Source organism: Cucurbita maxima, unplaced genomic scaffold (assembly GCF_002738345.1).
Source record: "Cucurbita maxima cultivar Rimu unplaced genomic scaffold, Cmax_1.0 Cma_Scf00103, whole genome shotgun sequence".
Classification (NCBI taxonomy): Eukaryota; Viridiplantae; Streptophyta; class Magnoliopsida; order Cucurbitales; family Cucurbitaceae; genus Cucurbita; species Cucurbita maxima.
Window position 1 is genome coordinate 35233 of NW_019272119.1, and position 24641 is coordinate 59873.

Sequence of the window (24641 nt, forward strand, 5' to 3'; positions counted from 1 at the left end):
AATTCTTTGGACGCTGAAGCTGGTTTGTTAAGATCTTGCTTTCTCAAATCTCCCACTTTTCAAACTCAATTATGATAAAACCATAAGTAGCACCTTTGAACTTCAGCACAACAGATGATAAATCAATCTATAGAAGTTCACATTTTGTTTGTTTGCTCATGTATTCAGGAACAAGAAATGTTAACTGCAACATTACGCTATAAAAATGTCTGAAACTAGGGAAGAGAAGGGTAGAATACACTCTGCTAGCAGCTCATACAAAGTTAAGGCAGCAAGAAAAGCAAGCCTCTGCAGATATAACATTTAAATCTTAAGCTGAGGGAAAGCTAGCTCCATCCTTTATAGATTCGCGCCAAGCAACCTCCCTAGCTCCGTTCTTGTCTACAATCTTGATAACGAAGTTCGGTGGGGCTACAACAAGCCTGGACCTAATCTCCAGTATGCATTTGTCAATCAAATCAATGGCTTCTTGTTCTGTCATGCCACTATGGTAATGTCTATCCATCATGGCGAGTGAAAAGTAAGACCCATAACCAAAAGCTCCCTTCTCAACCTTGTGAAGGGTGGCAATATAGTCTATGTAATAGAGGGATGGGCCAGTTTCCTTGTCATATCCCGCCAGAAGAATGTTCACGGAATATGGATTCTGAAAATCAGAAGTTCACAGTTGAAATCAGGTTTGTCTTACCAAATTACAACCCACCCAACAAGTTAATTTCCCATGACAACAAATAAGCCAGGAGAGCGAGACTCCTTATATACCTTTTACAGCTCACTCGCAGTTATCGACAAATGCAGAAAGAACTAGAATTGGATCATTTATTATTCTGCTCACAGCAACAAAAACCAAATTACTATGTAAAACTCCTTCACAATGTGCTCATCTACACTAGAGTAAATCACAGCTGCATAACTCTACCCTAGCTTAGCCTTAAAGATAGGTGATCTTTGCCCAAGTCGCCATGAACTTCGTTATTTGGCATGCACACACTTCAGTAAGAAAGACTAAAAAAAGAGACCATGCTTGTGCTTGCTGGGGCCGCACCATGAAGAATGAGTTCGATAAAACTAAGAAGGTATGATAGTAAACAAGAATTGATTTTTATGACAGTCACTAACATTTGGAAAAACACATGGAAAATCATTAGTAAAATTAAATAAAATCACAAAGAAACCGAGAATCCACAAGAAATTCCTAAAGTAAGAGGTGACCTATAAGACATAAGTCACTATTAATTCAAAGATTTAATGAAAGCCTTGCCTAATGATAAGGAATGAACTAATAAGATGACAATTCCAAGAGCAAGACTGAAACAGGATATAATACACACGAACATTGTCATGATTATCAGCTTGATACAAGAAAAAAAGAACAAGTAACAAAGTGTTAATAGAATGCAATATCTCTAGAGGTTTATCTGCCTAATTTCTTGTCACTGCGAGACATTCTTAAAAATGACAGAAATCGAGAGTTTTCCTAAAAATTTCTTCACTGTGAGTCATTCTTAAAGATGACAGAAATTTCCTCGCTCTGTCTAGACATTTGAACAATTTTAAGCTCCAAAAAGTTAGATTGAAGACAGAACCATTCAAAAAATTTCATCATGACCAAATGATTGAAACCGCTTATCCGATGTAAACTCAAAGCCCAGGATCGAAAATTCAAGGTTAGCTGAAATTTTAATCGGATAAAAGTAATAGTAATAAGAAATGATATACCTTCCGCAAGGCGGTTGCGAGTTCACCACGAGTGTAGTTAGCAGCAGCAGCAGTGGTCAAGGGGATCCCATTGCGAAACTGATACAAAGACACATTCTTCTGTATATACTCGGTGAACTGAACCCTATTCAATCACACGAGGAAGATCACAATTGACAAAAGGCAAACGATTAGAGAAGAAACAATAATTGAATAATAAAAATCTCAAACCTGTCGCCAGGTTCGCCACTAGCTGCGACGAGCTTGTGGGAATCGAGAACCATGATCTTGTCCTCATTGGATTTATGGACCAAAATACTGTGCACCGCCGATGTATCCGCCGCCACTATGACGAATCCGTTGCCCACAAGTCCGAATACGCTCTCCATCCCTTCTTATTTCTTCTTCTTCTTGAAATCGATCTGGTTTTCCAAAGCCTCAGTGAAATTTGTGAGTTCCCCCTTTTCCAATTATGCTCAGCAATGACTTGAAGCCCAAGTTCTCTACAAGACCCATTTTCATTTTAATGATTAAACATAAAATATTGAAATTTTAGAAATATATTAAATATTTTTTTCTAAAAAAAAATCTATTTAAAAAATTTTGTGGAGCAATTATTAATTTATCTCAAAATCATTAATAATTTTATTTTCACTATTTTCCCTACTTATTCAAATATATAATAAATTATAACTAGATTGTCAACTATCATTAATGTAAATCTACATATATTTTGTTATAAATGCGCAGAAACCTCTCTCTAGTAGACACGTTTTAAAATCAGGATAGGTTTAGACCGTTACCAAAATATCTGCTAACAATGAGTTGGACTATTACCAATGGTATCAGAGTCAGTCACTAGAACATGACAGACATTGGTCAGAGTAGGGCTAAATCCTCTTCATAGAAGACATGTTTTAAAACCGTGAAGCTGACAACGATGATTAGTTTGGAGCAATTCTATGTTGGTGGCCTCTTGAAAAATTTTCTAGAAAACATGTGGGTGAGAAGAGAACATCCTAAAAGACTCGTGTTAGTTTATGAGAACAATCTTCGATTTTAGAAGCAGTTCAAGACGAGTGAATAATATAACTATGCCATAGGATAGATATAGAGGAATGTAGTGCCGAATCTAAAATCTAAATTCTTATCCAATTATTGGTCACAATTGAACAAAAAAGAAGTCTTTAGCTCGAGATCGTAAACAATCGAGCATCGTATACAGCCGAACCCACCTAATCATCCAATTCCAACCATCATGTTTCAAACCAAACAAGAAAATTCAATGGAGTTTGAGTGTTTCAGGCCTTCATGATAAGATATGTTACAAGTTGACCTCCCAGTCTGACTTTACTTAATTGATGTGGGTTTTAACCTTTATGTATGTGTAAATGTGAAGCATGTTCTTGACAAAATCATATGGTCTGCAAGAAATGGCAGCAGCTGGTTCTTTAGCAGTGTGCTTGCTTGCTTGTTTTGTGGATCCCATAGACAAAGACAGACAAATCTGCTTTTAATATTGGCTGGTGGGTGTCATTTTGAGGGATTGATTACCTATGATTAGGTATGTTTGAGGGTGTTTCTTTTGCTTTCGGTCAACTAGTGGGAAACAATTTTGTAATCATATAAGGTTCTAAAACACGTTCATTAGAGGAAGATTTTTTTTACACCCTTATAAGAAATGTTTCGTTCCCCTCTCCCATCGATATGAGACCTAAAATCTACCCCCTTTTGAGGCTCAGCATCCTCGCTGATACACCGTCCAATGTCTGGCTCTGTACCATTTATAATAGTCCAAGTCTACCGTCAGTAGATATCATCCTCTTTGGGTTTTCCCCTCAAGATTTTAAAACGATTCCATTAAGAAGGTTTCCACACACTTATAAGGAATGCTTCATTCCCCTATCCAACTGATAAGGGACCTCAAAATCCACTCCACTTCAAAGTCCAGCATCCTCACTGACACACCGTCCAGTATATAGCTCTAATATCATTTGTAAATACTCAAGCCCAGTGTTCATATATGTTATCTTCTTTGAGTTTTCTCTTTCAAGCTCCTCTTTAAGGTTTTAAAACGCGTCCATTAGAAAGAGGTTTCCACACACTTGTAAGGAATGTTTCATTCCCTTATCCAACTAACGAGGGACCTCAAAATCCACTCCTCTTCAAAGCACACCGTCTAATATCATGATGTTATCTTCTTTGAATTTTCCCTTTCACACTTCTCCTTAAAAGTTTTAAAACTGTCTATTGAAGAGAGGTTTACACAACTTTACAAGAAACCGGTCGTCCCACTCCTACCAAGAGCTCAAAAATTTAGAAGATATAAAAGAACAAAACCAAAAACAAAGGCTTTTTTCTGAATCTTGGTTTCCATTACTGTCAAAACCTGTAACATTGTCCCCTGCTTTGTCTTTCTAGTTTTGTTCACTTGTGTAATCATCATAAAGAAGATGGCATGCCTGAGAAGACAATGAACAAAAAACCAACTTTTTACAGTAAAAGTGATGAAAAATGCACAGCAGTCAGCAGGAGAAAAGGGGGGAAAATTCAGATTTCACACTGTAATAAATCATATCTTTTTCTTCAACTTTTTGGGGGTTTTCACCTCTTTCACATCCTATGGTAAATAAGTATCATTCATACATCCACTGATTCTTTTCCTCTTTTTGGATTTGAGGAAAAAAAAAAAAAAAAAAAAAAAAGGTGCTACCAATGTGTATTCCCACACAGAGAGAAAGAATCAAGAAATGAAGAGAGAAAAAAATTCAAAAGAAGCCAAAAATATTACTCGATCCTCCACATGTCGTCGCTTTACAGGTCGAGTTCTTCCAATCCTGCAAGAACAAGAGCTTTTCATGATTAGAACACGACGAAGCTACAATAATTGATATTAAGTACAGAAGTAATCAGCAATCGACTCAGCCGATATTCAACAGGAATGCTTAATGGGAGTAACAATCATTACCCGAAAGCTAAGCATCGTTATCGATTAGGCGACCGAATTATGCAGGTGTGTACTAAAAAGTGAGTAAACTCAGCTATAACAAGATATGATGAGCAAAGGCACAATGTGTTGTGAAGAAAGGTCAGTGGTATTAGGTAACCTACAGGGACTTCAAAATGAGGACCTGAAACAAAAAGCAAAAGCAATATGAGACAAAACAAGGTGAGACCCCACAGCTGAACCAAGAAAAGAGAAGGAAAGCATACTTTTTTGGGCTGTGAGCTACGAAGTGTCCCCATCAGCCTTCAAGGGATGAGCTCCACCACCGTCTGGGGCCAGATTTGCAGTCAAATCAGGTATAGCTTTCTTGAGGGTTGAATTATAGGAGAGTTGAACAAAGCTTTGTAAAGGAGATTCAAACAAATCCTAATCCTACTCTTACATCATCTCTCTCTTTGGGGAGGAATCTTATTGCAAAATTTTCTACGAGTGTGATATACAAAGTTTCGGGTCGGCCGAAAAACGATACCTCACAATGGCTTTAGCTACAAAAGGGATAGCTCACTATGGCTGGATTGTGTAGCCATTGGATCTCGCTTTCAGAAAAAGTTTAACTCGGTGTATCCATGTGCGTATGGAAGAAGCTCTTCAACTTCGACTCTCGAACTGGAATAACTCATGCTTTTCTTCAATCTCCCTCGACTTGACTCAACCTCGGCCCAAAACACTCCGTAAACCGGTCTATGATCTGAAAACCTTGACTCTCCACGGACGTAGGATAGCTGATGGAGGCCTTCTCCATGCCATAATATCCGATCGCACCTTCATAAACAGAAGACGTAAATCAGCGTGCTGAATTAGTAGATGAAAACTTTCCTACCATGGCTAATGTAATAATAAGTTGAGATTGAATAAACTGGCTGGCACGATTGACTTACCAAGCGGGTTTACGACGCTTTTCTTTCGGGTAAGCGCCCTCTCCTGCATATCGATCTGAATTAGTTGAATACTTATATGTAGGAGGAAAGTAAATCTTTCCTTCATTCCATCCAGCAAATACATGCCCAAGTCTTTGTTCTATTCGTAGCTGCATAGGAACATGGTTGGTTAATTATAACGATGCATTCAAAGTTCCAATGTTTTTCGAAGACGAGGTTATGCAGTCATACCTGATCTTTCTCAAGCAATGCCCTCCAGTTTTGCATCTCTACGAGCGCCTTGGCCGAACGGTAAGAAAGAGCAATTCGATAGTTTAAATCCCCGAGCCAAATAACACGACTGCAAGATAGCTTAAGATGGTCAGAACAATGAACATAACTAAATTTTGTGTGCAGATGTTGATGAGAAAATATCTTACTCATGCTCGAGGATTGTTTCAGGGGATTTCTCGTCGCTGCCTGCACCGTGAACTCGTGGAAACCTTGTCTTTTTAAGTATCTCCATCACGTCAGAGTTTCTTCTAAGCTCGTCGCCTTCTTTCTCTCCAGATGTTAAGTGAGTACAAATGAAGCAAAAGCTTGTTTGATGCAAAGACATGCTAATAGAAATCGATCCCTGCAGTAGATCAGAGCGTTCGTTTCGATTAACAGAAAAGTTGAAAGATATTAGAAAACGAAGCTGACGTTGTCGTATGATTGATACCTTATTTCCAAGGTAACCCATCAATCCTCTACCAACACAAGAAACCTTCATGTTTCGAACATGATCCCTCAAGTCACTTTTCACCCATATTGTGAGAAATATGCCAACCATTTGTTTGCTTGCAACTAAGCAATATCTTGAATGTCCTGGCATTCTATATCCACCATCCTGGGATGACGATCCACCATGCGACATAGGCGAAAACAAAACCGTGCTCGGTGACTCCCACGAAACATTATCATCATCGGACGAACCCCATCTCGAACAGTCACTAGGCCTCGAGTCACTCGGCCTGCAAAAGTCGCTCGGCCTAGAGTAATCGCTCGGCCTGCAAAAGTCACTGGACCTGGAATAGTCACTTGGTCTTGAGTAGTCACTTGGTCTGCAGTAATCACTTGGCCTGTGGCTCCCTCTAAAGTTAGGACCAAAATCACTCGACCGATGACCGAAGATAACACGGTCACATACACTAAATCTTCGGTCGAGTCGTGGCTGCAGTATTGAAGGATCATTATCCATTCTCCAGCTGTGAGTTGTTTGAAACGATCGTCGATGGAAGAACGATGAATTCTTCTGCCTAGCAGACCCCTCAAAATCTGCATTTATCTCCACAACGGGTTTCGGAATTGGAGAAGGCGTATAACACGCATTCCCCACGCTCGTTCCGGGAAGATTGTTTAGAGTCTTTCGAATGAGAGCCTGCCATTTTTTAGCAGGACCATTGTCTTCTGCACCGAGTATATTACCAGCATTCAATGGCACTATCTCCTGAAATCTGAAATCCACAACGAAACAAACTTACCAACTATCTTCCCTTCTCCAAAACTGATGGAAGAACAAACTACAATGAGTGAAAAAGCGTATCAAAATTCATACCCAAGAACATAAATATCAGCAGGGGGTGAGGATTGAAGCCAATCATCCAGATTTAGATTGTTAGGAGGAGATCTTCCAGCCACGTTCCATGTAGCAACAAAAATGCTGAAGAAAAACCACTCAGTTTTGGATCAAAACCAACCAAAATGCAAGAACAGAAGAAGAACAACCAATTCTTTACCTATAGTTCTGCACATCAATGATTCGAGGATGGTCAAGATTCATCTTCCCTCGGCGTCCCGGCTCGCCATTTTTGCTGAATTTCTCTGAGAATTGATGAAAAAAGTTATGATAAACAGTTTTTCTAAGAATCAAACTCACAAAAACGAGGTGGATTAGACTGTGTTTATGAACCTGTTTTGCTTTTCTTGATGGTGCAAGGCTCCCTCTCTGAGAAGCTTCTGCTTCTGTAATCGATATCACTTCCTGTAGAACAAAGAACGTCATCAATGGAGAAAGAACTTCAACCCAGAAGCAGAAAACGAAAGATTTCAATCAAAATTCAAAGACCAACCTCTATAAGCAACATCCGCTTGAAAATCCTCGCTTTTGCACCTGATATTGAACCATTTCCTGACCATTTTCTTGGACCATGAGAGCTTCAAGAACCAAAAGGAGAGCCAAAAAACAATCAGATTCCCAATTTTTTCCTTCACAAAACATAAGAATCAGTATATCCAAGTGGGGTTTTAAAGAAATTGAAGAACAACCTTGCTTTTCTTGGAATTCTCATCGCTCATTGTTCCACCACTACTTCATACAGCTCCCACTACTACTCAGAATTCAAGGGTTTCGCTTCAAATCATCAAAAACCCATCAGAATCCAAGACAAATAGACAAAGAACTCTCCATCCAAAAAAACCCTTAAAGGGTTTCTTCACAAACACCCAACAAGATCAAACCCAAAATCCCCCTTCCTTCCACTAAACAAGAGAGGCCCAAAAGAGAGGGGAAAAGCTTAGAACAAGAAGAAGAAGAAATGGGGAGAGATTGTGAAGTAGAAGAAGGCAATGCAGAGAAAGTTTGAGATAGAGAGATAGAGAGAGAAAGTTTTAGAGAGATATAAAGCTCATTGAGCTTCTCTTTCTCTATTCTGTACACCAAAGGGCCTCGTTCTCTGTAAAAACAGCAAAGTATCGAATTTGAACAGTATAAAGTGCAGAGAAGAAAGAAAGAAAGAACGAACGAAAGAAAGAAAGAGTGAGTGAGTCAGTGTTAAGGGTCTCCCTTCTCCTTCCCCTTTTCCTTTTTAATTCTAGCTGAGACAGACTCAACATGATGGAGCAACGGGCATGCCTTTTATTACCCTTCTTTTTCTTCTTTACCCTCTCTCAAACATCCACTAAACCAAAGGGTCGCCCTAAAAAAGCCTGCCCTCTTGGGTCAACACAACGGTTAAGAAGCCTCGCCCTCTTCTTCGAGCCTACCACTAGTACATATTAAACTTTTCGCTCAAAAATTTAAAAACCTGTAATATTGGGGAGATGTTTCGGGTTCCCAAAGTTCAATGTCTGGCTTTGATACTATTGGTAACAGACTTTCCTCTCAAGATTTTAAGAACGTATATGTGAGAGAAAGCTCTCCAACCGAACCGAACCAAACCCTATAGCCTTCAATTTTTTGCCCTGTTTTGGTCTACCATGAAAGCAAAAGCAACCTAAAGAAGGCAATAAAGATAAAAGCAAAATGTGTATACGAGTAGTAAATGTTTTTTGTTTTGTTCTTTTGTGAGTCAAGGAATGTTTGCGGGAGAAGGCACAGTAATTTCACAAAAAGGGTCATCCATGCCTTCTTTAACGCATTGGCTTTCGTGTTCTTCCACCTCCGTTGAGCTACATCTTTGTTTAAACTAATCAAGCTTTCAACTTTATCATTTTTATGGCTACGAAAAGACAGGGGAGAGAAGGAGAAGACTCAGCTACATACCACAAATACTGTATTCATACCAACCAAGATTGAGTTTTTACATCTTTTTCCCAATAATGATTGGAAGAGATACGGGAAAAAGCCACTCTCTGCCCCAATATCCATGTTTTTTAGCTTCCAATTTTGACTTGGAGAGGACAATAATGTGGGAACTTCAAACAAAATTCACCTTCTTTTTTGGTTCCTTCTTCCATTGCTTGGTTTAAGGCCATTGTAGAATACGAGGATGTTTGGTCCAAATTATCCTGTTTCTTTCATTCTGGATCGTTGGATCAAATTCCTAGTTTCTTCTTCTTGATGCAATATTGAAACAAGTACAAAAAAGTATATAATTTATTTTTAGAAATTATTTCAAATACGTTACCAAATTTATGAACTTGACTAACTTTTTCTTTACTAATTTCCTAATACACAGCCATTAAATTATGTTTCTAATTTTAAGAATATATTTAAATATAATTAAGTTTATGATAGTATAAATATAAGAATATTTGATATTTTAATTTATTTTGAAGGATGGAATAACTTCCCCCACACACACAAAAAAAATTTTTAAAAATTTCATTAATTTGAAATATCGTTCTTCGTTTTTTTTTTTTTTTTCCTTTTTTGAATATTCTCACAAAAATAAAGTATAAGGAGAAGATATTTAATATTGGTGTAGCATCAAAGGTTTCCCTACCACTACATAATTACTATAGGTTACATAGAACGGTATGACCCACAATGATTAAACTTACTTCTAGTAGCGTAGGGCCTTTTCATATCATTCCCACTAACTTTTAGCTCCAAATTATAATACTTGCATTGCATTTAAAGGGTACAATACCCGCTTAATATAATATCAATATTAAAAAATAATTCTACCTTACTAATCAATTCTATTATTGTCCTGCCACAAATGATTTGAAAAATTAATATATAAGAAATTATTTGAGGTCGGGTCAAGTAGTCGAGATAAATTTTTTCCTGTAATTAAATTACTTAAAAGAAAATTAATCAAATAAATATACATATTATGTAATTGATAAATTCCGAAATCCTAGGGGAGGTGTTAAATTAAATACATGAATTTGCGTGTGGAGAAAAAATGGATGATGTAAAATTTCCACACGAGTCAGAATTAGACCACGCGCATAAGGATTCCGGCCGCCGCCCACGCGGCAGCTCTGCCACCTTGAGCATCGAAACCACCCAACCGCCGTCGTCCCAGCCTGACCGTTTTTTTTTTTTTCAAGTTTGACGGTGATGGGTTCCATTTGGCTTTTCCCTTTCCTCATCATTGGTTGGCTCAAAAAATAAAAATAAATAAATAAAAGCCTTTTTAATTAAAAAAAAAAAGTATTATTTAAATGGACAAAATATAGTGAGGCTACGGCTGAGCATTCCAATTCATTGCTTATAATTATTTTTTTGGAAAAAACTTTATTATTTTAATAATTATTAAAAAATTAAGAAAATAATGGAAATTAATGTTATATTACAAATAGGATTAATATTCATTCTTACCGTGAAATCTCCATTCACGTCCCTTGAAGATGATAACAAACTATTATTTATAAGGGTGAAGAAACCTCTCTCTAGAATACCGGAGGAAAAATGAAAGTGAATTGTGTTGGATGATGAAAGTTCTACCTCGGTTAATTTAGAGAATGATCATAGATTTATAACTGAATAATACTAATTCCATTGGAATGAGGCTTTTTGGGAAGTCCAAAGCAAAGTCATGAGAGCTTACGCTTAAAATGGACAATATCATATCATTGTGGAGAGTCGTGTTCGTCTATCAAATTGAAAAATAGCAAAGAGAAAGTGGGCATTGAATAGAGAAAACAAAGTGGGGTTAGAATTTGAAATATGTTCCATTTTTTTGTCAATTTCTTGGTGCACTATTTTTCATGACAATTTGCTTTTCCTATTGGAAAAATCAATCTTATTCCCATTTCAACTCCCCAATTATTACCTCCCCAACTCTTTTTCTTACTTTTTTTTTATTTTTTTATTTTAACACTTTTATTATTAATTTAATTATCTAATTTTATCTTCGAGTCTCCATTCAATTAAAAAAATATAATCTTTTTATTTAATCAAATCATTAAAAATATGATCACACTTCGTGTTTTCGATACGTATTTCTATGTTAAGAAAAAATAATAATTGTGAATGTTTGATTAATCTAACACACCTAAATAATGGTGTGAAAGTTATCTTATTTATAATCAAATGAATTACAAGAATATGGAAATAACAATAAATGGAAAGATACCTCTGATAATAAGGCAAATATTAGATATTTGTCTTATAATAAAATATCAAATATAATATATATGGTAAACTATAATTTATTACTAAATATCCTTAACAATAATAAATTAAAAAGACGAGAAAAAGAGAGAAGGAAATAATAATAATAATAATAATAATAATTGAAAATAGTAAATTAAAATTATGAGGTACCTCTTCCACTTCTCTTGATATGGATTTGGTACCTTATTCTAAAAAGAGATTTTTTGTTTTTATTTTATTAACAACAGTTTTGAATGGGTTATAAAAATAATTGAATGGGTTGTTTTCCGCTCTTTGTTTAGTATCAAAACTAAGTATATTGTTTCGCGGTCGTGTTTTTCAAAACATAAATAGAAACGTTATCAAACGGGTCTTTTCTATTGTAGTTTTGTTCTAACCGTTCGAAACAGTAATCTCGAGACAGATCTTAAACTACACAGAAACACATCCTACAAATCAACGAGCTTCAACACGAACATGTTGAATGAAATTAAAAAGGAAAAAGAAAAAGGGAAGGTAAGAAGTATCTTGGAATGAATGAGGTTTGAAGATATTCAAATGGGCCCCCACCAAACCATCTTTCTTACATTCCTCATCTTTTCAACCAATAATTCAAAGCATCTATAAATCAATTTGGTTATATGTTTCCCCTTATTTTTGTAAAACCTTCCATCCTCCTCATCATCATCTCATCCATGGTGGAAGATTCCCTTCCAATTCAATTTTCTTTCCACTATATAGTTTAGTTGGGCACTCGATAGCGACTCGTTCGATGACGTTTTCGTGTTTTCTTATTTTTTATTTTTTATAAATATAAATTTTGTGTAACGGTAATTCACTTATATATAATTTTTTTAAAGAACAAAATCAACTTTCGTCTTTCTTGTTCATGTTTTCTGTTGTTTTTTTACAAGGGCGTTCATATGACTCGAGAGCCTAACTAATTCAAACTATCGAATACAACCCATGGATTAATTTTTTTTAAAAAAAAAAATTGGGTTAGATTGATTTTTTTTTAAATTGAAAATTTAAGTCTGTTCACATGTTGACATTTTTTGTCAGGTCAATGCGACCCATTGGATGATGAAAGTCCCAAATCGGCTAATTTAGGGAACGATCATGGATTTATAAGTGAGGAATATTAGCTCTATTGGTGTAAGACCTTATGAGGAAGTCCAAAGTAAAATCTCGAGAGTTTATACTAAAAGTGGACAATATCATACAATTGTGGAGAGTCGTGTTCGTCTAACACGACCAACCTATTTTGTTGAAGTTGTTTAGGTCACCAACCCAATCGAAATTTTGAGTTGAAATAAAACATTTTCTTAATTTCATAATAAATATAACATAAAATCTTTTTATATTTTCTTTCATAGACTAATTTTCATGTTAAAATTTTACGTTTTTAATTAAACAAAATTTTCGCCAAAAAAAAAAAAATTGTGAGAAGAACAATTAATAAACAATTAGAAAAAAAAAAATAATCATATTTTTCTTTATTAAATAAAAAGAAATGAGATACATAAAACTAAAAAAGAAACTCATGGAGCCCAAATTTTTAATAAATAATTGTTTATAATAATTTTTTAAACATTTATTTAAATTATAGTCAAAGTTTTGAAATTTTAAAAGGTGGGTTTCAAATATACATTTATTTTTCTTTGACTTTAGTTAAGATTTGAAAAGTATTTTTATACGTGGAAAATCAAACAAATAAATTAGTCATTATTTCATGACTAATCTTTTCACTTTTTAAAATTACATTTTTAATTTTAATTTTAAATAAAAAATAAAAAAAAACTTCATCAAAATAATATTAATAAATTATTATGAACATCGTATTATTTTTAAATTTTTAAGGTGGTTTATGAACCATTTTAATATTTTAAGAATTTTTAATAGAAAAATGTTTTTCATTATTTTTCAATTTGTATATAATAAGATTAAATCAAATTTTGCATGCATTACAAATTTAACTAATATAACCTAAGCTTATAATATAATCTAACATAAGATTATTAAATCACATGAATATATACCTTTACAACTCAATAACATCCAAATGAATCCATACATACCTTTACAACTCAATAATATCAGATGATCCCAACGCTACTTTTGATGAACGGCTGAGATTTCATCTCGAAAAAAAACTCCGTGGAAAAAAAAGCAGCATATTAATCCCACGTAAATATAATAATTGATAAAAATAAAAAGGAAGTAAATTTAAATTAAAAAAAAAAAAAAAAAAAAAAAGGGGAAAATTGAAGAATGAAGTTCATTTGGATGGTTGTTCTACAGTCCACTGAGCAGGGAGTATCAGAAAACCCAATCAAAATCAGACATTCAGATAAGAACAGGAAAAATGGTGAGAAAATTTCAATGAGAAGAAGTATTTGAAAAGAAAAGAGAAAAGTTTTCACCAAGAACACTGAGGGTGGATTGGATTGGATTGGATTGGATCGGATTGGATCTGTGTTGTCTCAGCGTCGGTGGCTTTTCTGTAACCTCTGACCCTTGGAATTCCTTCGATCTTCTTCTTCGACCATCACATCATTTTTTTAACGAATCCTCTGGATCTCCATTTTTCTCCTTCGAGATTGAGTTTCCATGAAGTAAACTCGAGTTGTTCCTTGTTCCTTGCTTGTTTTGCTTAGGATCGAGGAGGATCTTCGATTCAACCAGCACCCATGGAGGTCGATCCAAATTCTGGGGTAATGTAACCGTTTACTTGTTCTTACTTCTGTTTCTAACTCTATTTTCTGATCTGATGATGTCTGTTTCAATCTATAGAAATCGTCGAAACAGATTGGGGGCGGCCAGGTTTGTCAGATCTGCAGCGATTCCGTCGGCACGACGGCTGACGGCGAGCCGTTTGTTGCGTGTGATGTTTGTGCGTTTCCGGTTTGCCGTCCCTGTTACGAGTACGAGAGGAAAGACGGGAATCAGTCTTGCCCTCAATGCAAGACCAAATACAAGTGGCATAAAGGTTTTAATTCGATCCATCAACTATTTTAGTTAGATTTTCTTTCGTAGTTCTTGAACGATTAAAATGATGAGAGATTGAATCGATGGTAATGGGATGGATCGGTTTGTTCTTGGCCTTTAGGAAGTCCTCCGGTTCATGGAGAGGCAGTGGAAGATGGTGATGGTAATGGAACGGAAGGGGCGCAAGAAAGGCATCATAAGAAGCCAGAGCGCACGCTTAGCTGGGATACCAATTATGATAAGGAAGGATCGTTTAATCACATTCCTTTGCTCACCACTGGACGATCTGTAAGCTGTTCTTGCAGCTTAATTCACTTTATTCAATTTTGTTTCTGTTTGTTGGATTTGGAATTGAATTGGGTTGTTTTCTGGTGTTCTCTTTGCTCAAGGTTTCTGGAGAACTGTCTGCTGCATCTCCAGAGAGGCTCTCCATGGCATCGCCTGAAAGTGGGAGTCGCGGTAAGCTCATATGTTCGATATCTTGTGTCGTGTGATTTGTCGGTTAAGGAAGATTTCTTTTGTCATGATAGTTATGTCGATATTTGTTTGATAATTGGCAGCTAACTATAGAATCATGGATCAATCGAGAGACTCGGGATCGGCTAGGTTTGGCAATGTAGCTTGGAAAGAGAGGATAGATAGTTGGAAGGTGAAGCAGGACAAGAGTGTGCCGCCGATGAGTGTTAGTCATGCTCCTTCGGAAGGGAGGGGTGGTGCTGATTTTGATGCTAGCACTGATGTCATGATCGATGATTCTTTACTGTAAGTGCTTCACTTTGTCTCTTGTTTTTTTTGTATTTTATACCATTTCTTAGCTTTCAACTGTTGAATTGCACTTCGTAAGAGTAACATGTTTTTGTGAACTCCAACCTCATATAAATGGTGGAATCAAATTGATTTTGACATTAAGTATTAGATCCTCTGTCTGGAGTCATGAAAAGAACAGGTTCAAAATTACGATCAACTCCTTTTTCTAATCCTACAACAGCTGCACGAGCCTTTCCCATAAATGACCTACGAATAGGAAGAATCCTAGAACAAAATGAGAGGTAGCTAACCAACTTCTAGGAGAGACATAATTGACTGCATTAATTTCGGTAGCTACGCCACCCACGGAATTTAAAGAACCTAAAGGAGCATGGGTCATATATTCCGCGGAACGTCGTTCTTGCCAAGGTTGTATATCTTTTTTCAGCCTACTCAAGTCCAAACCATTAGGACCCCTTAGTGGTTCTAACCAAGGAGCACGCAGATCCCAAAAACNTGGATTTTCCAGAATGTTGCTTCATTGTTTGATGCAGTGTCGTAATAGAATTTCATTAGTTCTTAGAGATTGCCCTAGATATTGATGGCTATTGAGTGTAGTAATAATCTGAGCTTGTTCCTTGGCAGAAACTGAGTGCATTGCTTCATAGTTGCATGTGCGAGGTGTTCTTTGGGAATGGGAATGTGTGATAGTAAGATAGTGATGGCCCAATGGGGTGATTAGTTCCAATTCCGTGATTAAGTTTTGTTATGAACATGAGATTGAAACTTTAAAGCTGTTATTTATTAGTAACCACGATATTTTTTCTCCAGAGTTCCATTCTTTATAAAATGAAGAGGCCAATGCCATGGAATGAACAGGTAGATGTTATCTCATCAGGTGAATCTTCTTCCTCTGATTCAGAAATAGGAGGACAAAATGATGGATTTGAGTTCAAGCCCTCCATTGATGACTTCAAAATTCCTGCAAAGGAGATGACATCTGAAGGTAATTTGATCTTTGTCTTTGTTACACCAACAGTTTGAAGTACTTCGTGAGATAAATTTAGAGTTTCTATATATAAATTTTCACATCCATAAGCTTTGGAAAAGAGGATCTTCTGTGAAATGTCATCTAATGATATGCAGACATGTTGATTAAAAGGGCAGAAATGTATCAAGAATACATGAAACAGATCCCGATCCCGGCATACCGTGGATCTGTTATACCATTTACAACATGGATGGGACTAGGCAAATCTATAAAGCAGCTATATGGACAGCCTTTGCATTACCTGACTAACATTCAACTCAAACAGTGGGATCAATTAAGGTTCGGAAGTGTGGATGAATATAAGCCATTGGATACCATAATTCATCCGAGTAAAGCTGAAGCAACTGTATGGCTGGTTGAAGAGATTCATCGGCGCACCTCGTCACATCATCATGTTGCTAAGCTCTGGTTATCGGACTCAATGCACGAAGTGTATGTTGACTCCATTTTCCCCCAACTATGAAAGCTGCTGCTCTCAGTTAAGTTCTGATCTATGCTGATATTATAACATATTTCTAGAAGACTAACTTGCGTTGACTATGTGAATTGTAATAGAAACAACATAGTTCTTTAGTCACACTGCTCTTGAATGTGCAGGTTTCTTATCAACTGACATAGAACATGCTCTAGCATTGCCTCTTCTGTCCATTGTTGTGTCTGTCTGTGAAGTAGTTGATTGCATTTACTTTTGTAGCTTACAGATAGAAAAGCACTCTTAAGTTTCACAGAGATCGAATGTAAATCAATAGTGAAGATGCATATTTTCTTTTACAATTCTTTCCTATCTGAGAATTCTGTTACCAATAATCACCACATGAACACAACCCTTGTCGAAAGAAGTGAAACCTATTATTATCTCGTATTGTTATTTCCCTATCATAAACTTTTGAAACGTATTTGGCAAATGCATGACAGTCTGAGCACGTTCGGAGATTCTTGATGACACGAATAGGCAGGTGCTTTTTTGTACTTATAAGCCCGTAAGCCATCGCCAGCTTCTCGCTATGCTGATTGAGTAGATAATGTTTCTCCTGTTCATTTACATCAAGCAGAACATTGGTTAAATCAGGAACATAGCCAGCATCCCCAAGCCTGTTGGTGATTTCTTTCAACATCATGTCAATGTGACAAGTTTCTGGGTGTGATCTGTCGCCCGAGGTAAATTCATGAATAACTCCATCGACTTCGATTGAGCTTGAACCAGGCATTTTTCTAACTCCTTTCTCCTTCAAATGTAGCCTCACATTAGCAACATCAGCCCACTGTTCAGCCGACGCATATATGTTTGATAGAAGCACGTGAATCCCAGACCTTTCTGGAGCCGTTTCTGCCAACCTTTCAGCTGCAAATGTAGCCAGTTCGACGTTTTTATGAGTACGACATGCAGCCAATAGAGATCCCCAGATAATTCCATTGGGTTTCATTGACATGCTCTTTATAATGTCAAGAGCTTCTTCTAGCTTACCTGCACGGCCTAATAGATCGACCATGCAACCATAATGAACAATCTGTGGGGAGATTCCATGTTGCTTCATTGACTCGAATATGAGCTGCCCTTGTTCCACAAAACCACCATGGCTACAAGCTGTTAATATGTTTACAAAAACTACTTGATCAGGTTTCACCCCTTGTCTTAGCATCTCACTATAAAGTTCTATAGCTCTCTCTCCATTCCCATCCACAGCCATTGCTCCAATGGCTGCTGTCCATGCCGAGACGTCTTTTCTATCCATATTGTCGAACACTTTCATCGCACTACGAGAGTCACCACACCTAGCAAACATATCGACTAAGGCTGTCTCAAGCAACATATCACAGTCGATATTGTTCTTTATGATATATGCATATATCCATTTGGCGAGTTCGAGAGCTCCTAGATATCCACATGCAGATGCAACTTCTACCATCGTCACCCTGTCTGCTTCTATTTCCTTTGTTTGCATTTCTCGAAAGAGTTCAATTGCCTCCTCGAACATACTCTCTTGAACCAAAGCACTAACCATTGTGTTCCATGATACTATGTCCTTTTCAAGCATCTCATTGAATATCTTCTTTGTCGACTCTAAATCTCTATTTCTAACATAACTAACAAGTAATGAGTTCCACGACACAATGGTCTTATTTGACATACCGTGGAAAACTCTGTAGGCCATTTCTTGTTTTCCACACTTCATATACATGTCAATCATTGCATTGCAAATGTTATCCCAACCTTCATACCCATTTCTTAAAGCAAAATTATGGCAGCACCTCCCAAGTAGATAGTCTCCCATCTGCCCACATGCTGAGATTGCTGATAACAACGAAACTCTATCGGGTTGAAGATCTACCTGAAACATATCTACCATGACAGAAAGTACCTCTTTCGGCATGCCCTGGCGTGCGAAATTTGACATGATTGTGTTACACAAAACCAAATTCTTATCAACACATTCATTATATAGTAGCCTTGCAGCAGCAGTTTCTCCACATTTCATGTACATATCCACAAGTGCATTCACCATATGAGTATTAAGCTCCACTTCGGACTCTTCGATATAAGCATGAATTTTCATGGCCAGTTCAAGATCTTTCAACTTGGAACAAGCTGATATCACACACACCATTGTGACAGAATTGGGTCTAACGCCTGCCTCGATCATTTGGAAAAACAAAGCCACAGCCTCACTGGAAGAATCTGTCCTAGCATAACCACAAATCAAGCTGGTCCATGAAACAACATTTCTCTCAGGCATTTCATCAAACACCTTCCGAGCAGACGAAAAATCTCGTGCTTCTGCATACAGATGTATCAGAGAATTAGCAACAAACATATTTCCTTCCAAACCAATCTTCGTAAGAGCTCCATGGAGTTGAACCCCTCCTGAAAATGCAGCAGTCTTTGCACACGCACTTAATAAAAATGGAAATGTGAAGTTGTCTGGCACAAACCCAGTCTCGATCATCTGAATGTACAATGAAACAGCTTCATCACAAAGCCCTGAAGCAGAGTATCCCCTAATTAACGAATTGTAGATGAAAACAGTAACATTTGCTTCGTCGTCTTCCTGAAAGAGCTCGAATACCTTTCGAGCATAATCCAAGCTTTCTAAAGTGCCCATTTCCACGCAAGTGGAAATCAACTTAGTTACAGTTGATTGTTTCCGAATGAGACCCTGCTTCGACGCGTAGCAGTGCAATTGTCGAAGTTCATCCATGGTTTTGCAATTTTGGAACAACCCAATTTGAAAACGGAGGGAAGCGATATGCTTTGAGTCATTCTGAGCGGTGGGTATGATGAAGCTCGGCGTCACAGAGACGGTTGTATGAAGATTTGCCGCCATTACGGTGTGTCAGTTGTTGCACTGTGAAGCTACCCACTTTGTTTTGGATGAAGAATTGACTCAGAGCACTTGTAACCCAGCAGCAACTGCAAGCAAGTCGATTTCGCCACACATGCACAACTTCGAGATTGGTCGCCCAAAGGAGCTACCTTTTGTTTGTTTTCTCTGTTTCGGATTTTATCTCAAATTCATCGACTATATAGCTTCAAATATAGTGTTATTGGAGGGCGTTTGAAAAGTGAGTAGACTACCGAAGCCAAACCCATGTCTGGGAGAGAAGTTGCAAACCCAAGTTTAGTTCGAGTATATTTCATTAGATAAGGTACAAATCATCTTTTGGTTCGATCTCTACTTCTACTATATTAAGCTTTTTGATCCATAAATTCATGTATCTTGCCACTTAGATTTGGTAGGTAAGTATGTCTTTTTCTAGATTCCATTAAGCTGAAAGATGGAAGACATATATCAAAAATCGTTTAGATATATACTTGGCTCTTGAAAGCTCAATATAGGCCGAAAAAGCATGTTAATCATCTACGCAGGCCCTAATACCCCGAATGCTTAGCTAAAATGTCAAACAAAAGTCATAACTAATAAGAGCACTCATTCAAATTTGGATGTTCGTCAGGTATCAAAATCTGGCTTCTATCAAATAGGACGGAGCAGAGCTTACTGCTAGTAGAACAAAAGCTAGGAAAGGGGGTTGCTAGTTAATATGTTGAACCGTCGTCCAAAACGCTTCCTTATCAAGTAGGGTTTACTCATCCTAAGACAGACATTTTATTTCCCAAGTTTTGAATTTGAATAAGACAGAGATGAAGCAGAAACTTAACAGAGAAAATATCATTCCGGGGACACTAATGCTTCAATAAACAAATGAATTGGGCTGTGTTTGTTCTATACAATCTACACCATACTAGTTTAAAACGACCAGATTCTCAAAAGAATAAATAAAAACTATTGGGAAGAGAACGCTTCATTGACAAGTCCTGAAGGCAAAGAAAGCTTGGTAACTGCAGTCACAATATGAGAGAGCAGTTTTCAGCAGCTACAAGGAAATATTATCACATCACAAATGCGCAAAAGTAAACAAAAACCACCTAGTTTTGACTCTACTTTATTTCTACATCATTCAATTGATGAGTATGAACGAATCACGGACCGCGGGGCGTACCGAAACAGAAGCACCTAGAGACTTGGTCATCAGAAACCATCCCACCTCCTTTACTTGTATCAATGCCTTCCAACATTTTGACAACCTCATCCATTTCAGGGCGTTTGGATGGGTTGCCATCCCAGCATTTCTTCATCACATTAGCCAGAGAACTAGGACAGCACTTTGGGATATCAGGTCGCAGGTTCTGGAAAAACAAAAATGATCTTCTTCATAGACTATATACATAATAAACATGGAGATCATAACAAGACTGAGTTCTTTGGTATTGACACTATTTTCATGTTCTACGCTGCTCCTTTGACATTTGGTATGAACATAAAACAAATGGGAACGAACACGAAATTTAAGAGACATTTGATTTCATACAATGCAAAGTAGCATACCTGACGAACAACAGCAGATGAGACATCAGCAAAACTAAGATCGGGGTATGGCATATCACAACAGTAAATTTCCCATAAGCAGATGCCAAAGCTGTAGACATCACATCTTCTATTGTACGGCTTCCCATCAAGAACCTATAATGGTAGTAGACACTGACACTGTGAGTTCCTACTACTATACAGAAACTAGACGATAGATATGATTATTATCAATTATTATTCATTTTGCCCAAAAACTCCGAACATATTTGAGCAAACACACCTTGACTAAAATTATTCGAAAATCATTCAGAACGAATGTATATGTAAGATCCCATATCGGTTGGATAGGAGAACGAAACATTTTTTTTATAAGGGTGTGGAAACCTCTCCCTAGCAAACGCGTTGTAAAAGCCTTGAGGGGAAGCCCGAAAGGGAAAACCCAAAGAGTACAATATCTGTTAGCAGTGGGTTTGGGCCGTTACAAATGGTATCAAAGCCAGACATTGGGCGATGTGTTAGCAAGGAGGTTGAGCCCCAAAGGGGATGAATTGGGAGCGACATCGATTGTAGAAGGAAATGAGTGCCAGTAAAGACGCTAGGCCCTGAAGGGGGGTGTATTGTGAGATCTCACATCCGTTGGGGAGGAGAACGAATCATTCTTTATAAAGGTGTGGAAACCTCTCCCTAGCATACGCGTTTTAAAAACCTTGAGGGGAAGCCCGAAAGGGAAAGTCCAAAAAGGACAATATCTGCTAACGGTGAATTTAGGTCATTACGTAAGGTTGGCAGAACAAGCCACCAAGAAGTAAGTAAACCAAAATATAGAGATTTTTGGGTCTCCAAAGGTTGATACAGAAGAACATAATATTTAAAATCAGTAGACTTTCTTCGATACATTAAAGCCATTTATAATTTGAGAATATCTACATGCGGTGCTAAATGCTATGACACATGGTAAAACAACAGAGCAAGCGCCTAATAACCACATATAATAAGAACAGAATGAAAGATACCTCTGGGGCCATGTATCCAAGAGTACCAGTTTCCCCAGTCATGTCTCTTGGATTCTGAGCTTCGACACGGGCAACCCCAAAATCAGCAATTTTGAGAGTTCTTTGACTATCTAACAACATATTTTCAGTTTTGACATCACGGTGTACAATCTTCTTGGAGTGTAGATAGCTAAGCCTGTAAAATTGGTTATAATCCATATCAGCAAATTGTCTAGCAAAGGCTTGATCAACAGCGAGAAAGAGACTTACCCTCTGGAGAGATGCAAAGCTATTTGAATCACAACCTTAAAGGCAAGTTTCTTTTTCCTGTTCCTTATCAAGTATTGTTTTAATGTGCCACCAGGAAGATACTCAACAACAACACAGCAGGCTCTAGATGGAAGGGAATTTTGACCATCCATCGAAGAGCCATTTGAAGGAATCTTAAGATTTGTAGCTCCCATTGAAGCTCCAACAAACTGTTATCAAAGATAAAAAGGATAATCATTACCCAGCTCAAAAACCAGAGTACCAAAAACGAAGAAGAAGAAAACAGTGTCAAAGAGGCAAAGAAAAGAAAGTTTCATATACAGAAAAATATAGTAAAAAAGTTGTCACGTGTATGAACATCAAGCATTCACAATAAGAACTTGAAGCAGAAGTTCGTACTTTTGTAACATTAGGATGATCAAGCTTGTGCCAGACAGCAACCTCTTGCTGAAACGATGCACGCAAAGCAGCAGTTTCAGCAGATGTGGCAAGACCATCCTCCCCCCAGTCCAATAGCTTTACTGTAATAAGAAAAGTACAGTTCAGCGATAATTCGATATCGATGAAAATTTTTAGAACGATGTTTTGATTAAAGTCTAACAAACACCCAGCTTGAAGCTTGCATATACAGAATTCCAAGCTGAATCGTAAAGGACATTTACCAGCAACATCTTGATTGTCATATGTACCCCTGAACACCGTCCCGTAAGTCCCGTGAGCAACGACATATCGAATATCGAGTTTAGACAAATCAATCTCCCACTCCTCCTTAGGCTTTTGTGTCTCAACGCCAACTCTCTTGGACCAAACACGGCTCAAGTGCTTTTCCAGCTGCATATCCAGGTTTTTCAAATCAATCTTATCTGCTCTAAATATCATATCTTTGCTGCTAATGCTTCCCATACTAGCATCCTTCGAGTTCAGCGATTTATCCTCATTTCCTTTCGAATCCATTGCTAAGATCCAGACAGATAACTCAAATAGAACAATCTTAGACCTGAGAAATCAAACAGGGTGAAGAACACGGCCTAGGAAAGTAAGAACTGCACAGAATTTTGGTATCTTTCATACTTCCCATTATGCTAGAGAATCCATGAACCTGTTCAAAAGTGAAAATAAAAAACAAAAGAAGATCAAATTCAGACTCCTCCAAACTTGAATCTACTTCACCGACAAAGTTTAACTCGAAACAACAGGCAGTTTGATCTTTCAAAAAGAGAATGTTTGATCAAAATCCAAGAACACCAAACTTTCCAACTCAACCACCCAATAAAAATACGAACTACCTCCAATGTTGACCGATGCCCCCAAAATAATAATAATTAACCTTTCAGAATCAATAATAGCCAGAATAGAAAAGCTAGAAGACTACTCCTCTTATCAGGAAAACCCCAGTTGACAATTGAGTTCAAAACCTTCAGAAAACGACCCAAATTATGACTAACGAAAGGCCAATACGAAGCACCCGAAATCTAAATAGGTAAAAACACAAGAAAAAAGTTAAGAGAAGACAATTCAATAATTGTAATTTCCTTTACCTCTCAGCAAAATCAGACCCGCCGAAGAAGGAAAAGAGCCCCCACAAGAAGCACGAGCGCAGACCCACCAAAGGCCCCTAGCCAGAAAGCGAACGAGTTGAAGAAAGAGGCCGTAAATGTTGACTACCACAGCAAATGAAGAAATACAGCCATGAAACAGGCGGAAAGTCGGGTATACTTTTAGGAGTCAAAGGAAACGAAGCCGACGAAGTAGAAGGAAAAATCTAAGAAGCGCCATTGGCGCTATCACCGGACGCGATTAGGGTAATGGAAGAACAAAGAATCGTACAGCGATAAAAAATCGTGAAAACAAAAGGAACCAGCAATTCGAATCGAAACACCTCAGAATTTGGGAACGATGAATAGAAAAGCGCGGGGGTTTGGCTATATCATGGAGTAGGGATTCGACACTGACCCTTTCAAATTTGTCGAAATGTCTATAGAAATTGGAATTAGCAAAAGAATTGTATTTCGATTTTTCAACTAAATTACCTGTATGAATCAAACGATGAACCGAGATTTCTCCTCGTTGTTCACCCCAATTCATCTCCAATCAGATCATCCACAATAATAGCAATGATAATAATAATAATAATAATAATTACACAGTAACATTTATAGAAAATAAGTCATTTTTGTTTAAAAACGACAATAATAAATAATTTATTTCCCTTCTAAATTAGCAAAATACACGCCCTCTAATATTTTGGTCATAATTTGAATAATTATAAATAAAAAAAAAATGGCACATTACACGCTTTATCCCTAGTTTAATCAAAATATAATTATGATTCAAAATTTAAAGGTGGAGCGGAT

At 37.2% G+C, this 24641-nt stretch overlaps 6 protein-coding genes across 10 annotated transcripts; 2 read left to right on the top strand and 4 right to left on the bottom strand.

Moving 5' to 3' along the window:
- Positions 1-39: 39 nt before the first annotated feature.
- Positions 40-2160, bottom strand: LOC111473069 (proteasome subunit beta type-2-A-like). Its single transcript, XM_023118620.1, has 3 exons — positions 1930-2160; positions 1720-1843; positions 40-646 (listed from the first exon to the last, which is right to left on the bottom strand). The coding sequence occupies exons 1-3, from the start codon at positions 2085-2087 to the stop codon at positions 311-313; spliced, it is 618 nt and encodes a 205-aa protein (XP_022974388.1). The 5' UTR covers positions 2088-2160; the 3' UTR covers positions 40-310.
- A 2308-nt stretch (positions 2161-4468) lies between these two features.
- On the bottom strand, positions 4469-8422 carry LOC111473107 (type IV inositol polyphosphate 5-phosphatase 7-like). Its single transcript, XM_023118678.1, has 12 exons — positions 7873-8422; positions 7677-7761; positions 7517-7588; positions 7344-7428; positions 7163-7267; positions 6287-7061; positions 6003-6199; positions 5815-5923; positions 5584-5732; positions 4912-5467; positions 4667-4829; positions 4469-4535 (listed from the first exon to the last, which is right to left on the bottom strand). The coding sequence occupies exons 1-10, from the start codon at positions 7900-7902 to the stop codon at positions 5245-5247; spliced, it is 1830 nt and encodes a 609-aa protein (XP_022974446.1). The 5' UTR covers positions 7903-8422; the 3' UTR covers positions 4469-4535; positions 4667-4829; positions 4912-5244.
- Positions 8423-13633: 5211 nt separating this feature from the next.
- Positions 13634-15148, top strand: LOC111473116 (cellulose synthase A catalytic subunit 3 [UDP-forming]-like). Its single transcript, XM_023118692.1, has 5 exons — positions 13634-14088; positions 14168-14363; positions 14484-14650; positions 14752-14821; positions 14923-15148. The coding sequence occupies exons 1-5, from the start codon at positions 14065-14067 to the stop codon at positions 15126-15128; spliced, it is 663 nt and encodes a 220-aa protein (XP_022974460.1). The 5' UTR covers positions 13634-14064; the 3' UTR covers positions 15129-15148.
- Positions 15149-15757: 609 nt separating this feature from the next.
- LOC111473115 (protein RDM1-like) lies at positions 15758-17315 on the top strand. Of its 3 annotated transcripts, none has more exons than XM_023118690.1 (3): positions 15758-16115; positions 16256-16638; positions 17230-17315. In XM_023118690.1, the coding sequence occupies exons 1-2, from the start codon at positions 15959-15961 to the stop codon at positions 16621-16623; spliced, it is 525 nt and encodes a 174-aa protein (XP_022974458.1). In that variant the 5' UTR covers positions 15758-15958; the 3' UTR covers positions 16624-16638; positions 17230-17315. The 3 variants fall into 3 exon arrangements, with proteins under 3 accessions (XP_022974458.1, XP_022974457.1, XP_022974459.1); XM_023118689.1 differs by having other exon boundaries at positions 17213-17298; XM_023118691.1 differs by lacking the exon at positions 17230-17315 and having other exon boundaries at positions 15759-16115; positions 16256-16931.
- Positions 16876-19756, bottom strand: LOC111473114 (pentatricopeptide repeat-containing protein At3g22690-like). Its single transcript, XM_023118688.1, has 2 exons — positions 19584-19756; positions 16876-19549 (listed from the first exon to the last, which is right to left on the bottom strand). The coding sequence occupies exon 2, from the start codon at positions 19481-19483 to the stop codon at positions 16958-16960; it is 2526 nt and encodes an 841-aa protein (XP_022974456.1). The 5' UTR covers positions 19484-19549; positions 19584-19756; the 3' UTR covers positions 16876-16957.
- Positions 19757-20311: 555 nt separating this feature from the next.
- Positions 20312-24368, bottom strand: LOC111473104 (serine/threonine-protein kinase STY17-like). Of its 3 annotated transcripts, none has more exons than XM_023118672.1 (7): positions 23826-24368; positions 22950-23386; positions 22687-22808; positions 22288-22496; positions 22039-22213; positions 21044-21178; positions 20312-20844 (listed from the first exon to the last, which is right to left on the bottom strand). In XM_023118672.1, exons 2-7 carry the CDS (start codon positions 23239-23241, stop codon positions 20638-20640), a joined length of 1140 nt encoding a protein of 379 aa, XP_022974440.1. In that variant the 5' UTR covers positions 23242-23386; positions 23826-24368; the 3' UTR covers positions 20312-20637. The 3 variants fall into 3 exon arrangements, with proteins under 3 accessions (XP_022974440.1, XP_022974439.1, XP_022974442.1); XM_023118671.1 differs by lacking the exon at positions 23826-24368 and adding an exon at positions 23574-23713; XM_023118674.1 differs by lacking the exon at positions 23826-24368 and adding an exon at positions 23571-23712.
- Positions 24369-24641: the final 273 nt, after the last annotated feature.

Bases quoted from the DNA above. Each gene is read 5' to 3' on its own strand.
- LOC111473069 (XM_023118620.1), bottom strand. From the start codon at position 2,087: ATGGAGAGCGTATTCGGACTTGTGGGCAACGGATTCGTCATAGTGGCG. The intron at 1,844-1,929 runs GTTTGAGATTTT...GTGATTGAATAG, and splicing joins AGTGGCGAACCTGGCGACAG to GGTTCAGTTCACCGAGTATA. The intron at 647-1,719 runs GTATATCATTTC...TCTGATTTTCAG, and splicing joins TCGCAACCGCCTTGCGGAAG to AATCCATATTCCGTGAACAT.
- LOC111473107 (XM_023118678.1), bottom strand. From the start codon at position 7,902: ATGAGCGATGAGAATTCCAAGAAAAGCAAG. The intron at 7,762-7,872 runs GTTGTTCTTCAA...TGGTTCTTGAAG, and splicing joins AGAATTCCAAGAAAAGCAAG to CTCTCATGGTCCAAGAAAAT. The intron at 7,062-7,162 runs GTATGAATTTTG...TGTGGATTTCAG, and splicing joins GCTGATATTTATGTTCTTGG to ATTTCAGGAGATAGTGCCAT.
- LOC111473116 (XM_023118692.1), top strand. From the start codon at position 14,065: ATGGAGGTCGATCCAAATTCTGGG. The intron at 14,089-14,167 runs GTAATGTAACCG...TTCAATCTATAG, and splicing joins AGGTCGATCCAAATTCTGGG to AAATCGTCGAAACAGATTGG. The intron at 14,364-14,483 runs GTTTTAATTCGA...CTTGGCCTTTAG, and splicing joins CAAATACAAGTGGCATAAAG to GAAGTCCTCCGGTTCATGGA.
- LOC111473115 (XM_023118690.1), top strand. From the start codon at position 15,959: ATGAAGAGGCCAATGCCATGGAATGAACAGGTAGATGTTATCTCATCA. The intron at 16,116-16,255 runs GTAATTTGATCT...AATGATATGCAG, and splicing joins AAAGGAGATGACATCTGAAG to ACATGTTGATTAAAAGGGCA.
- LOC111473114 (XM_023118688.1), bottom strand. From the start codon at position 19,483: ATGGCGGCAAATCTTCATACAACCGTCTCTGTGACGCCGAGCTTCATC.
- LOC111473104 (XM_023118672.1), bottom strand. From the start codon at position 23,241: ATGGATTCGAAAGGAAATGAGGATAAATCGCTGAACTCGAAGGATGCT. The intron at 22,809-22,949 runs GTAAATGTCCTT...TTCTTATTACAG, and splicing joins TGACAATCAAGATGTTGCTG to TAAAGCTATTGGACTGGGGG. The intron at 21,179-22,038 runs GTATCTTTCATT...CTACCATTATAG, and splicing joins TTGGATACATGGCCCCAGAG to GTTCTTGATGGGAAGCCGTA.